Source organism: Myotis yumanensis, unplaced genomic scaffold (assembly GCF_028538775.1).
Source record: "Myotis yumanensis isolate MYYU_CA2020_CCGP unplaced genomic scaffold, mMyoYum1.0.hap1 SCAF_1, whole genome shotgun sequence".
Lineage (NCBI taxonomy): Eukaryota > Metazoa > Chordata > Mammalia > Chiroptera > Vespertilionidae > Myotis > Myotis yumanensis.
The window spans coordinates 130812579-130825247 of NW_027223752.1; the positions used below are offsets into that span (position 1 = coordinate 130812579).

The 12669-nt window shown below is 39.9% G+C and overlaps 1 protein-coding gene across 1 annotated transcript in view; it reads right to left on the reverse strand.

Moving 5' to 3' along the window:
• The window catches only part of MIA2 (MIA SH3 domain ER export factor 2), a 122675-nt gene that overhangs the window by 61351 nt on the left and 48655 nt on the right, over positions 1 to 12669 (reverse strand). Inside the window, 6 exon segments of the mRNA XM_070431775.1 lie at positions 1032 to 1154; positions 1955 to 2059; positions 2831 to 2902; positions 4064 to 4174; positions 4746 to 4772; positions 6836 to 6904. Coding sequence (XP_070287876.1) covers positions 1032 to 1154; positions 1955 to 2059; positions 2831 to 2902; positions 4064 to 4174; positions 4746 to 4772; positions 6836 to 6904 — 507 coding nt within the window.

The window sequence follows — 12669 nt, forward strand, 5'->3', positions numbered from 1 at the left end:
AGATATTCAGCCAATACATACAACTTCATCTGTCAATTTCTAAAATTCTTTCTAACCTTATCAACAGAAACAGATGACATTCTAAAGACAAAGGTAAAATTATTATTCTTTTTCTTTTTTCATTTAATACCTACGATAAAATAAGGAGAGGGAAAAGGGCACAAACAGAGTGTTGAGATATTATATATACTAGTAGCCCTGCACACGAATGCATGTGCTAGCAGCTCGCTGCCGCCCTCCTGTAGCTCCCCCGGCCCCCCACTCATAGCTTGCTGCCCTGCCCCCTCCTGTAGCTCTCCGCCACCCGCTTATAGCCAGTAGCTCGCTGCTGCCCTTCTGTAGCTCTCTGCCCGCTGCCCCGCCCTCCTGTAGCTCTCCTCATCCCCCTCCCCCTGTCCCCCCTCATAGCTTGCTGCCCTGCCCCCTCCTGTAGCTCCCTGCCGCCCGCTTGTAGCTCGCTGCCCCACCCTCCTGCTGATCCATGATCCGGTCATTATGCGGTCGGTCGTTACGTAACGACCATTTGCATATTACATCTTTATTATATAGGATATTATTTGTTGTAATCTTTGCTGCCAAAAAGAAGCATTTGACAGCAAAGAGGACAATCCTGGTACAAATTGAAATGTATGCCAAAAAAGTACACATACTCAAATTGGCCAAATGGTCAAAATAAAAACTGCTACTACTGGGCCAGTGCAGCTCGGTGGCTGAGAGTCAACCTATGAACCAGAAGATCATGGCTGAATTCCGGTCAGGGCACATGCCTGGGTTGCAGGCTGATACCCAGTGGGGGGCCTGCAGGAGGCAGCCAATCAATTATTCTTTCTCATCATTGGTGTTGCTATCTCTCTCCCTGCCTCTCTAAAATCAATAAAGAATATATATATATATATATGTATATATATATATATATATATATTTTTTTTTTTTTTTTTTTTTTTTAACTGCCAAAAACAAAAATTTTCAAATTTCAGAATTAGTATAGAATTCTAGCTGACTCAGTCACTAAAACCAGCAGGGCCATTTACCTTGATCTGATTTTCTTTATCACATAGAACTTGTTTTGCATGTACTCTGGAGTCTTCAAATGTTATTTTCTGTTTATTAAGTTCACTCACTTGTTCTTTCCATTCTTCAGCTTCTTGTAAAAGCTAAAAATCAAACCCCACACAAAAAAGAAAAACTCATTATTACTTTATCATACTTTTTATATATTTAACTGTATCATCTATATATATGAAAGCCTAAGTGACCATTACAAGCGGTTGACCAAATGCCTGGGAAACTGGTTGCTATGACAACACACTGACAACCAGGGGGCAGACGCTCAATGCAGGAGCTGCCCCTGACGGTCAGTGTGCTCCCACAGCTAACTTCCTGTTGCCGGCCAACCTCCCGTGGTTCCCCCCCCACCCCACCCCGGCCGGCCCCGATCGGGACTGGGCAAGACCACCCTGATTGCCAGCCAGGCAGAGCAACCCCACCTGTGCACGAATTCATGCACCAGGCCTCTCGTTAATAGGTATTACGCAATGCAATGTGTTGCTAAGAAGGGAGGAAAAAGAAAGGGATGGAATGAAGGAGGGAGGGACAGGAGTAGGAAAGGAAGGGTGAACTCCTGTTTGCAAAGAACTTTCAAAAGAGTAATAATGTAAAATAACAGACACTTAACCATCTTCAACTAATTAACATAATAAGTCTATATCTATATCAAATGAAGTTTCTGAGATCCACATATGTTAGATTTGGTCATTTTTTAGCACTCCTTATATCCCATACTATACCTTACTTGTATTAAAATGTATCCTACACAAGAGACACAGAATATGGGAAATTGTCCTGCTCTTGTGCTCTCCGGGAAAAGCCTTTTCTTGCCCCTTGCATGGGTCAGTCATCAGTATGCCCAGAAGATTTATAAATACAAGTTGAAGGATCCCTATACAGTACAAACCTGTTTCTGGCTTTCCTGAAGTTGGGAATTTTCACTTAAAGCATCTTTTATAGCTATCTTAAGTCGTTCTTCATTCATTTGAAATATTTTGAAGGTTGTTTTGGCCTAAGAAAATACAACATATCAAGTTTATAACAATTAGTTTAATAGAATAGTTATTTTTTATCCATCTTCCCTAAAACATGAAATTAAAGTAAAAAACATGCCAATATTAATAGAAGAGGCAGCATAGTGTAGGAGAAAAACTCTGGTCTAGAATCAGGATCTAGTCATGGCTCCCACACTAACTAGCTATGTGGCTTTAAACCTTGACTTAACCTCTTATAACCTTCTATGTACTGTTTAAGAAGTTTAATTAGCTTTTTAAAATATGTTTTTACTGATTTAGAAGGAGAGGGAGAAAGAGAGAAATATCGATGTGAGAAACATCGATTAGCTGCCCCCTGCAGACCCCCGACTGGGGATGAAGCGTGCAATCCGGCATATGCCTGGACCAGGAACCAAACTGGCAACCTTTTGGTGCACTGGACGATGTCCAACCAATTGAGCCTCACCAGCTAGGGCAGTTTAATTAGCTTTTTATTATCTGTTCTTCTCTTACCATAATTTAAGTTCCATGAGAGCTTTTCTGTCTATTTTAACTACTAATGTAAGTGCCTATCACCTACAACAGTGACCAGTACATAGCAATAGCTCAATAAATACTTGTCCAATAAGAAAAATAAGCTTTTCTGAGGTACCTTGTATAAAACATATATGTCTAAGACCCCTATATCTCAAATTATAATATTATATCTTATTTTTTAATCATAATAGTAATAGGAACATTAAAATTATTTTCAAAAGCAACAGACCTATTAGACTAAAGCAACTTACTTCAGCTACTTGTGATTTGAGTGATTTTGATTCATCTTCTAAGGACTGTATCCTTTTCGAAATATCCACCATCTGGAAAGACAGTATCAATCAATAAACAAACATTTACTAAACTCCTCCAGTTTCCAAGATGCCATACACATTAGATATATTGTTAACCTAACGAGTTTTCCTCAAAAAGCTGAGGGCTCAAATTAAGAAATCTTCTCTGCCATTTGCTTAAAGGAATCTTACATGAAAGTTACATAATAATATTTTATCTCATCTTTAATGTTTTATGACATTTAAGTTTAAATAGGCTCCAGAAAAGTCCACTAACATTGTATCTTAATAATCTCATACACATCAAGATCTTCCTTAAGAAAGATTTTAAAATATGTGACAAATAAAGTTAAAATGTTAACATACTTTTTGAGTGATAAAATCCACTATGTATGTGATTATTCAAACTAAACTATTTGTGTGAGCTACTTCCATAGTGCATATCAAAAATTTCTATACAAATATGCAAAAGCCCTAGCCGGTTTGGCCAGGATAGAGGAGTGGATAGAGCATTGGCCTGCAGACTGAAGGGTCCCAGGTTTGATTCCGGTCAAGGGCACATGACTGGGTTGTGGGCTTAATCCCCAGGAGGGGGTGTGCAGGAGGCAGCCGATCAGTGAGTCTCTCTCATCATTGATGTTTCTATCTCTCTCCCCCCTCCCTGCCTCTCTGAAATCAATAAAAATATTATTTTTAAAAAGTAACAGTCATCTTTAAAAAAAAAAAAGAATATGTAAGAAACAACAAAATAATGGTAACCTCTAGCAAATGAAAGAACTAGTGGATCTGAAAATTTTTACTCTCTACTTTATAACCTTCTGTATCTTTAAATTTTTTACAGTGTTTACAATTCTTTAAATTAGTGCTTTTCAACCAGTATGTTGGAAGGATTTTTAAAACATGCAATACCTGGCTATTTAGTCAGGGACACTGACCTCTTTTCCTTTAGAATGTCAAAATAAAAATGACAACAGCAAACACAATAGCCATCTGATGTGAATGAATCAAAATTATACCTTTTTTTGTCAGATAAGCAAAAAATGTATTTTTTAGAGTGCCACAGAATGTTAGTAATTAGTTTATGTGTGCTATGAAATGAAAAAGGTTGAAAATAGCTGCTTTAAATGATATAATTTTTTTAATGCAATAACTTTCTTCTACCTACAGTCTCCTCAAACACAGAAGCCTTACCAATTCATCTTGTTCAGAATGTTTAGATTTCTCTTCCTTTAACTCCTTTTCTAGAAAGTCTATTTCATCCTCACATTCAGATTTGGAACTGTTCAGCTTTTCACAGATTGCCTAAAAGAGGAAGCCAACTTTATAAGACAGACCTAAAAATTTCTGGTTAGGGTAAATCAAATAATTATAATAAAACACATATACTGTAAGTTAAATAAATTTAGTTTATATATTTGTTCATTTTTATAAGATTGAAATAATAGCCATTCTAGCAGGGGTCAGCAAACATTTTGTATAAAGAGGCAGAGAGTAAGTATTTCAGGTTTGCAGGCCCTGTAGTCTCTGTCCAAATACTCAACTATGCCCATGTAGTGAGACAGCAAAGGCAACACATAAATGAATGAGCATGCCTGTGTTCCAATAAAATTTTATTTACAAAAAGCAGGTGGGAAGCCCAGAGTCTAGTTTGCCGACTTCTGCGCTAAAGCATTATAAAAGCAAAAATGAGGAATAAATCCAATTTAATAAAATTAAAGACATAATAAAATGCAAAATAAATTTTAAAACCAATCAAGATTGTTTCATAATAATAATCTACATTGAATTAAGATATTTTCAGTGACCTTTTAAATTTAAAATGATTAGTTCTTGGATTATTCTAATTGGATATTAAATGCTATAATAAACATACCTCTGATATTTGTGATTCTTCAACAAACTTGTTAAAAAATAAACAAACCAAAAGTTCAAAGAATTTAATGTAGGCCCAAATAAAAGCAGAACAAGTACATATTACATTATAGTGGTTAAAAACTTATATATATTTCCTCAAACTTGACTATTCCATTATAAGAATTCTCTTACTTGAATCAAAATTACCACATCATTTTGATTTTATCTACCGAGTCAACCATCAAATTTTTTAAGTTGCATCATGTTAGTTTATATTCAATTTAATAATCTTAAAAATAAACATTTTCTTAAATTACTAAAATTAGACATTTACTTATTCATTTTAAACAAGTGATTGTTCATTTCAACACTCACTTGTTCACATTTTAAATGAGTGATTATTCATTTTAAAATAAAACTTCAGCTAATCTTACGCTAGATTAAGTAAATTCAATGTCTTGAGAATAAATTGGTGTTTTATTTGATCCACAATACCACGAAGCTTGAGGCCTTTGCCCTCCAGTTTTTTAGGGGTTTTCTAAGCATGCTAAATGCCTTTAAAATTTTTTTAATCAGCCCTAGCTGGTTTGGCTCAGTGGATAGAGCATCGGCCTGCGGACTGAAGGGTCCAGGGTTCGGTTCTGGTCAGGGGCATGTACCTTGGTTGGGGGCACATCCCCAGTAGGGGGTGTTCAGGAGGCAGCTGATCGATGTTTCTCTCATCGATGTTTCAAATTCTCTATCCCTCTCCCTTCCTCTCTGTAAAAAATCAATAAAATATATTAAAAAAAATTTTTTTTAATGAAACTAATAAATTACTACTAGACCAACAGCTAAAAGAGAGGGTCAACAAATAAAATATAACTATTTCAACAAGTTCTTAAGAATATTAATAGGTAACAAGTGAAGAAAGAAAAGTTTAAGAAATGCTTTTCAGCCGAGACCGGTTTGGCTCGGTGGATGGAGCGTCGGCCTGCGGACTGAGGGGTCCCGGGTTCGATTCCGGTCAAAGGCATGTACTTAGGTTGCGGGCACATCCCCAGTGGGAGATGTGCAGGAGGCAGCTGATCGATGTTTCTCTCTCATCGATGTTTCTGGCTCTCTGTCTCTCTCCCTTCCTCTCTGTGAAAAATCAATAAAATATATTTAAAAAAAAAAAAAAAAAGAAATGCTTTTCGTTTGGAATTCAATTTGTAACTTACTTTAGACTCCAGCAGGAAATTCTGAATCATTATCCATAGACTTTCTGATGATTTACAGACATCAGTGATTGAGAACTGCCCAGCTGGACTGACTGAACATGTACACCAAAGGTACGAAGTCTATTGTTTCTACTTTAATATTAGTAAGCTTTTTATAAAACTTCCACTTTAAAACAGTACTAAGGCACTCCCATTACCTAAGGTAATCAATCTGTTGGAGTTTAGCCCAGGGACAAATTATGATGCCTTCGTTCCTATTTAAGCCAAGTCATACATGGCAGGAAACCTAACTATGCATATGTCTTCCCAACTCTACCATCAGTGACATCATGCTGACATCTTGAAATTGGTCACAGTCAGAGTATTTACACGATATAAGTCAGGAAATGCTACAAATAAGGGCTTCTGCTTTGCAGATATCCAGTTGCTAAATATTTACCAGCACACCACTTATAACATCAATCTCTGGTCTAATTCTAGTCACTCCTAATATACTAGGGATGAAGTAAAAGCAAGTAATACCAAAATTTACGTAATTTATTGTTACCAACTATGCCTAAATTTATGAAAATCAATGTTATATTTTTCTTTCTGGAGCAAAATAAGTAAAAAAAAGGAAAAGGTCACGTTTAATACATTTCCCAGGAATGATGAATAAAGACCTCCTATAACACCCTAGATTTCAGTGAACTGAACACCTCACTCAAAACAAGTTTGCAACAACAGTTCAAATATTTAAAATATTTTATGCTACTTATTAATATTCTATTTCCTCTATTTAAATTTTTTTAAGTTTAACATCAAGAGATGCTCTTTTATATTTCCTTTCAAATAGTTTTGAGAAACACATTTCATTTAAAATTGATGCTATTCCCCCAGCTTTGATAATTATACTATGTATTTTTACCTCTAAATTTTGAGCTTCTGTTGACTCCTTCTCAGAGCTGGAATCCTTTAATGATTCTAAGCCTTCATACTGAAAGAAAGCAACACTGTAAGTAAAAAGTACAAATTTTATCTGGGTAGGTATCTAAGAAACAGACAGAATCTAGTTCCACAGATATGTTAAATTTATTTGGATTTACTAAACTTTAAATTTGACTACTATAACAAACAAAGCTAGGGCAGCTAACACATCACAACCCATTAGCTTGGGCAACAAATGGCAGAACTTTACACTTAAGGCTATCCAAAGTCTACTTATTCATTAAAGAGAAATTTATACCAAGTGTTCATCAGAAATTTTCACTTGTAATTCAAATCTAACAACAAATAAAGCAAACAGGGACTAGAAAATGTTTTAAAAATAAAGAAAACAACCAAGAACAATGTAAAATAGGACAATGAAACATATAATGCTACAGGATTTAGCAAAATGCACTTACTTCATTGCTTTTTTTAAAAGTAAATTAAGGTTCCTTGTTAGTACAGTAGGCAGCACATCAGTCTCATAAAAAGTAAATTAAATGGAAGAGCCAGGTTGTTTTAGATCAACCTTCTCGCTAAGAACAAGAAAAAGAGCTGGACGAATATAACAAAAGACAGGATATGTCTGAAGGCCTTAGAGCAGCGGTTCTCAACCTGTGGGTCACGACCCCTTTGGGGGTCGAACGACCTTTTCACAGGGGTCGCCTAAGACCATCGGAAAACACATATAATTACATATTGTTTTTGTGATTAATCACTATGCTTTAATTATGTTCAACTTGTAACAATGAAATCGGGGGCCACCACAACAAGAGGAACTGTATTAAAGGGTCGCGGCATTAGGAAGATTGAGAACCACTACCTTAGAGAGTGATCAAAATAATGAGAATGTGTGACAGGAAACAAAATAATCAGAACAAGCAGAGATTTTAGTAGAATTGGGAGTTGAGAAGACAACATTTAGAGTTCAGGACCTGCTGAGTAGGATGAACCATGAAGCTCAGACAGACTTCAGGATGGGATCCTGTGGTAAGTTAAATAACGACCTCTCCACAGTCTACCCTAATTCCCAAAATCTCCAGGTGTGATTAAGGATCTTGAGCTGGAGCAAATATCTGAGATTATATTGATGGGCTCAATATAGTCCCAAGAGGCCTTATAAAAGGGAGGCAAAAGGATCAAAGTTGGGAGAGAAGATGATGTGAAGATAGAAGCAGAGGATGGAGTGATACAGCTATGAGCCAAGGAATGTGGGAAGTCTCCAGAAGGTGGAAGAGACAAGAAACAGGTTCTCTCCGGGACACACACTGGCTGATATTTTAATTTTAGCCCTATAAGACTGGCTTTACACTTCTGACCTCCAGAACTATAGTTGAATAAATCTGTGTTGCCTTATACCACTAAATTTGTGGTAATTTGTTAGAGCGACAAGAGGAAACTACTACCAACCCACAATGACTACCTTATAAGCACGTCTAAACCACAAACTAACCATTTTAGGTGAGGCCAAGTCTCCAAACATCTCAATCTGTGATTAAAGTAATCTAAGATTTCAAATGTCCCTAGCTCAGCTGCCTATGAAAAGCAACAGTAAATCCTGACTGCAGAAAGATCAAAATTATCTGTATAATTTTTGTTATACTATCACTGATACTCAATATAAAATAACCTGGTATTCAAAAAGACAAGATTTGACCTGGCCAGTGTGGCTCAGTTAGTTGGAACATCATCCTGAATACAAAAAGGTTCTGGGTTCAATTCCCGATCAGGCCACATACCTAGGTTGCGGGTTTGATCCTGATCAAGCACGGGCACTAGTTGGGCACATACAGAAAGCAACCAATGTTCCCTCTCACATTGATGCCTCTCTCTCTCTCTCTCTCTCTCTCTCTCTCTCTCATTCTCTCTCTCTCTGTCCCCCTCCCTTCTTCTTTCCCTCCCTCCCTTTCTCTTCCTCTTCCTCCCACTGCTATCTTTGGGTAAGTATTAAAAAATAATAATAATAAAAATGAATAAAAAGACAAGATTTGACTCAGAACCAAAGGAAAAAGTAAGAGAAACAGAGTTCTTAGTCAGACATTGGCTATAATAAAAAATAGATATAATAACAAGTGTTGGGAAAGATGTGGAAAAACTGTAACACAAACTGCTACTAGGAATGTGAACTGGTGTAGTCACTGTGGAAAACAATTTGGTAGTTCTTTCAAAAGTTAAATGTAAATCTAAATCTAGCAATTCTACTTCTGGGTATATACTACCCAAAAGAATTGAAAACATATATCCAAAAAAGAAAACATATATCCACACAAAAACTTGTACATAAGTGCACATAGCATCATTTATAATAGCCAAAAATGAGAATAACCTAAATGTCCATCAACTGACAAATGGGTATGTAAGTTGCCACAAAATATTATTTGGCAAAAAATATATAAAAAATTAGTACTGATACATGCTACAACAATGATAAACCTTCAAAACATCATTGTAAGTGTTTTAAAAAAGCAAGGCACAACCCTAACTGGTTTGGCTCAATGGATAGAGCGTCGGCCTGTGGACTCAAGGGTCCCAGGTTCGATTCGGGTCAAGGGCATGTACCTTAGTTGCGGGCACATACTCCGTAGGGAGTGTGCAGGAGGCAGCTGATTGATGTTTCTCTCTCATCGATGTTTCTTACTCTCTATCCCTCTCCCTTTCTCTCTGTAAAAAATCAATAAAATATATATTTTTTAAAAAGCAAGGCACAAAGGACCACATAGTATACGATTCCATTTATGTGAAATGTACAGAATAGACAATTTTATAGGAACAAAAAGTACATTAATTGTGTAGGGCTTGGGAATGGGAGCGAATGGGTGAAGGGTGGTAGCTAAGAGGCGAAGCATTTCTTTCTGGGGTAATAAAAATGTTTGAAATTTATTGTAATGGATGCAAAACTCTGTTAATATATTAAAAGCCACTCATGCCCTAGACAGTTTGGCTCAGTGGATAGAGTGTTGGCCTGTGGTCTGAAGGATCACAGGTTCGATTCCGGTCAAGGGCACATGCCCAGGTTGCGGGCTCAGATACCAGGGAATAAAATTAAGAAAAGATATGCAAGCCTGGCTGGTGTGGCTCAGTGGCTGAGCACTGACCTATGAGCCAGGAGATCACTGTTCGATTCCCAGTCAGGGCACATGCCTGGGTTGTGGGCTCGATCACCAGTGTGAAACATGCAGGAGGCAGCCAATCAATGATTCTCTATCATCACTGATGTTTCTATCTCTCTCTCCCTCTCCCTTCCTCTCTAAAATCAATAAAAATATATTTAAAAAAAGAAAAGCTATGCAAGATCTCAACTCAAAGATGTATAAAACAATACTGAAAGGATTACAAAAAGACGTAAGTAGAGGGATATACCATAATCCATTCACAAGAACACAACATTGCAAATATCAATTCTCTCCAAATTGATCTATATATTTAATGCAATCCTAAATCAAATTCCTAGAGCAGGCTATGTACGTGTGTAAACAGATTAAATGATTTCAAATTTATACTAGTATACAAAGGCAAAATGCCAAGACAATCTTGAAGAACAAACTTAGAGGTGTACACTGTGGTATCAAGACGTTATAAATGCCCTCACTGGTTTGGCTCAGTAGTTATAGTGTCAACCCACAGACTGAAGGGTCTTGGGTTCAACAGCAAGTCAAGGGCACATACCTCGGTTGCCAATTCAATCCCCGGCCCCTGTAGGGGCACGTGCAGGAGGCAACGGATCTATGACATCTCTCTCTCTCTCTCTCTCTTTCTCTTTCTCTTTCTCTCTCTCTCTCTCTCTCTCCCCCTTCTTCCCTCTCTTTCTCCCCACTACCTCCCACTGTCTCTAAAAAACAATGAGGAAAAAATATCCTCCAGTGAGGATTAAAAAATAAAAAGACTTTTTATAAAAACACAGTAGATTTAAAAAGCGTGATTGGCATGAGAATAAAAAAATATATAGCTCAACAAGACGGAAGCTATAGAAACAGATTCAGATATATACAGTCACTTGAATTAAGAAGATGACGGAGAACCAAGATGGCGGCGTAGGGAGCGGACCTGTGTGTGCTGCTCTCTCACAGCATCATTGAAACTATCAACTATGAAGTAAACAACCGCCACTCAGAACCATGGGGAAGTTGGCCCAGTGGGAGATCTACAACTGGAGGAAAAGAAAGAAGCGCAGTGAGACTGAATGGGAGCTACGGAGGCACCAAAACCAGAGGTACGCAGTCACACGCCACGCGGGCTGCAAATGGATTCTCGGTTTTTTACGAACCCTCGAATCCTCTGGGCTTGCTCGGGGCGGGTCTCTGAGGCCCCAGATCCCACAGGGAGAGGCGGCCACGGCCTTGCAGTGGTCGGAGAGCGAGGGAAGCTCTGACACGCGGCTGCTCGCCGGCACTGAGGGACAAGAAGTCCTGGTGTCCCGGGGAGGCGAGGGGCGCGGAGACGCCGCCATCACTATTTCCTCCACCTGGCGACTCCCTGTGACCCCGCCCTACCCTCAGGGCTGTGCCAGAGGCACAAGAGGGAATGACTGTGCTTTTACAAACTCTCTAATCCACTGAGCTGGTTCGGGCGGGTCTCTGAGGCCCCAGGCCCCAAGGCGAGAGACGGCACGGCCTTCCAGCGGTCAGAAAGCAAGGGAGGCTCTGGCGCTCGGCTGCTCGCCGCACTGGGGGACGCAAAGTCCTGGAGTCCTGGATAGGCAAGGGGCCGCTGAGTCTCCGCCCCGGCGACTCCCTGTGACCCCGCCCTACGCAATTTACATTCCCATCTGGGCTGGGCCAGACTCACAAGTAGAAACGCCTTTGCTTCTGCAAACTTTCAAATCCACTGAGCTGGTTCAGGCGGGATCATGAGGCACCAGACCCTACGGGGAGAGGCAGCACGGCCTTGCAGCCATCAGAAAGCGAGGGAGACTCTGTTGCACAGCTGCTCGCCGGCACTGGGGGACACAAAGCCCTGGCAGAGATTCAAGGGGCCGCGGAGACTCAGCCAGTACTATTTGCTCCGCCATGGCGACTCCCTGAGTCTCAGCCCTAATCAATTCACATCCCCATCCAAGCTGTGCCAGGTGCACAAAAAGACCCACCTGCGCTTTTGCAGCCTATCCCAACAAATTGCAGACTTCAACTGCTCGCAGCCATGGGAGACACACTCAAGAAGCAGACCCAGGAGAACCAGGATGGCGGCATAAGGAAGAGACCTGTGCGTGCTACCTCACACAACAACATCGAAACTACCAAATATCAGACAAACACCTATCATACAGAACCATGGGAAAGTTGGCCCAGTGGAAGCTCTACAACTGGAAGGAGAGAAAGAACATTGAGACTGAGTAGGATGTGACACCAAGTACAGAGCCCAACCCAACAAACTGCAGATTTCAACTCCTCGCATAGAAAGAAGCGAATTGAGACTGAGTAGGATGTGCAGAGGCACCAAGTACAGAGCCCATCCCAGCAGGCTGCAGATTTCAGCTCCTTGCATCTGGGAGGGACGCAATCGGGGGGCAGAGTCGGGTCCGGGGCCGGCCAGGGCTGGGCCTGACTCGGCCGGCATTGTGGAACTGCTGTACCAGCAAGCGCACAAACATGCCCACTGGTCCCAGTCTCTTGTGGGGCGCTGGGGGACAGCAGACAGGCAGTCTGTGCACTTGGTGGAGGGCAGGAGTGCTGGATGTTCAACCACCAGGAACGCCTGGAGATTTTGTCTGGTGGGGAGCCGCCGGCAGGGGACAGAGGGCCAAACTTCCTGTTTCCCCGGTAAGGCTGGGATGGCCCC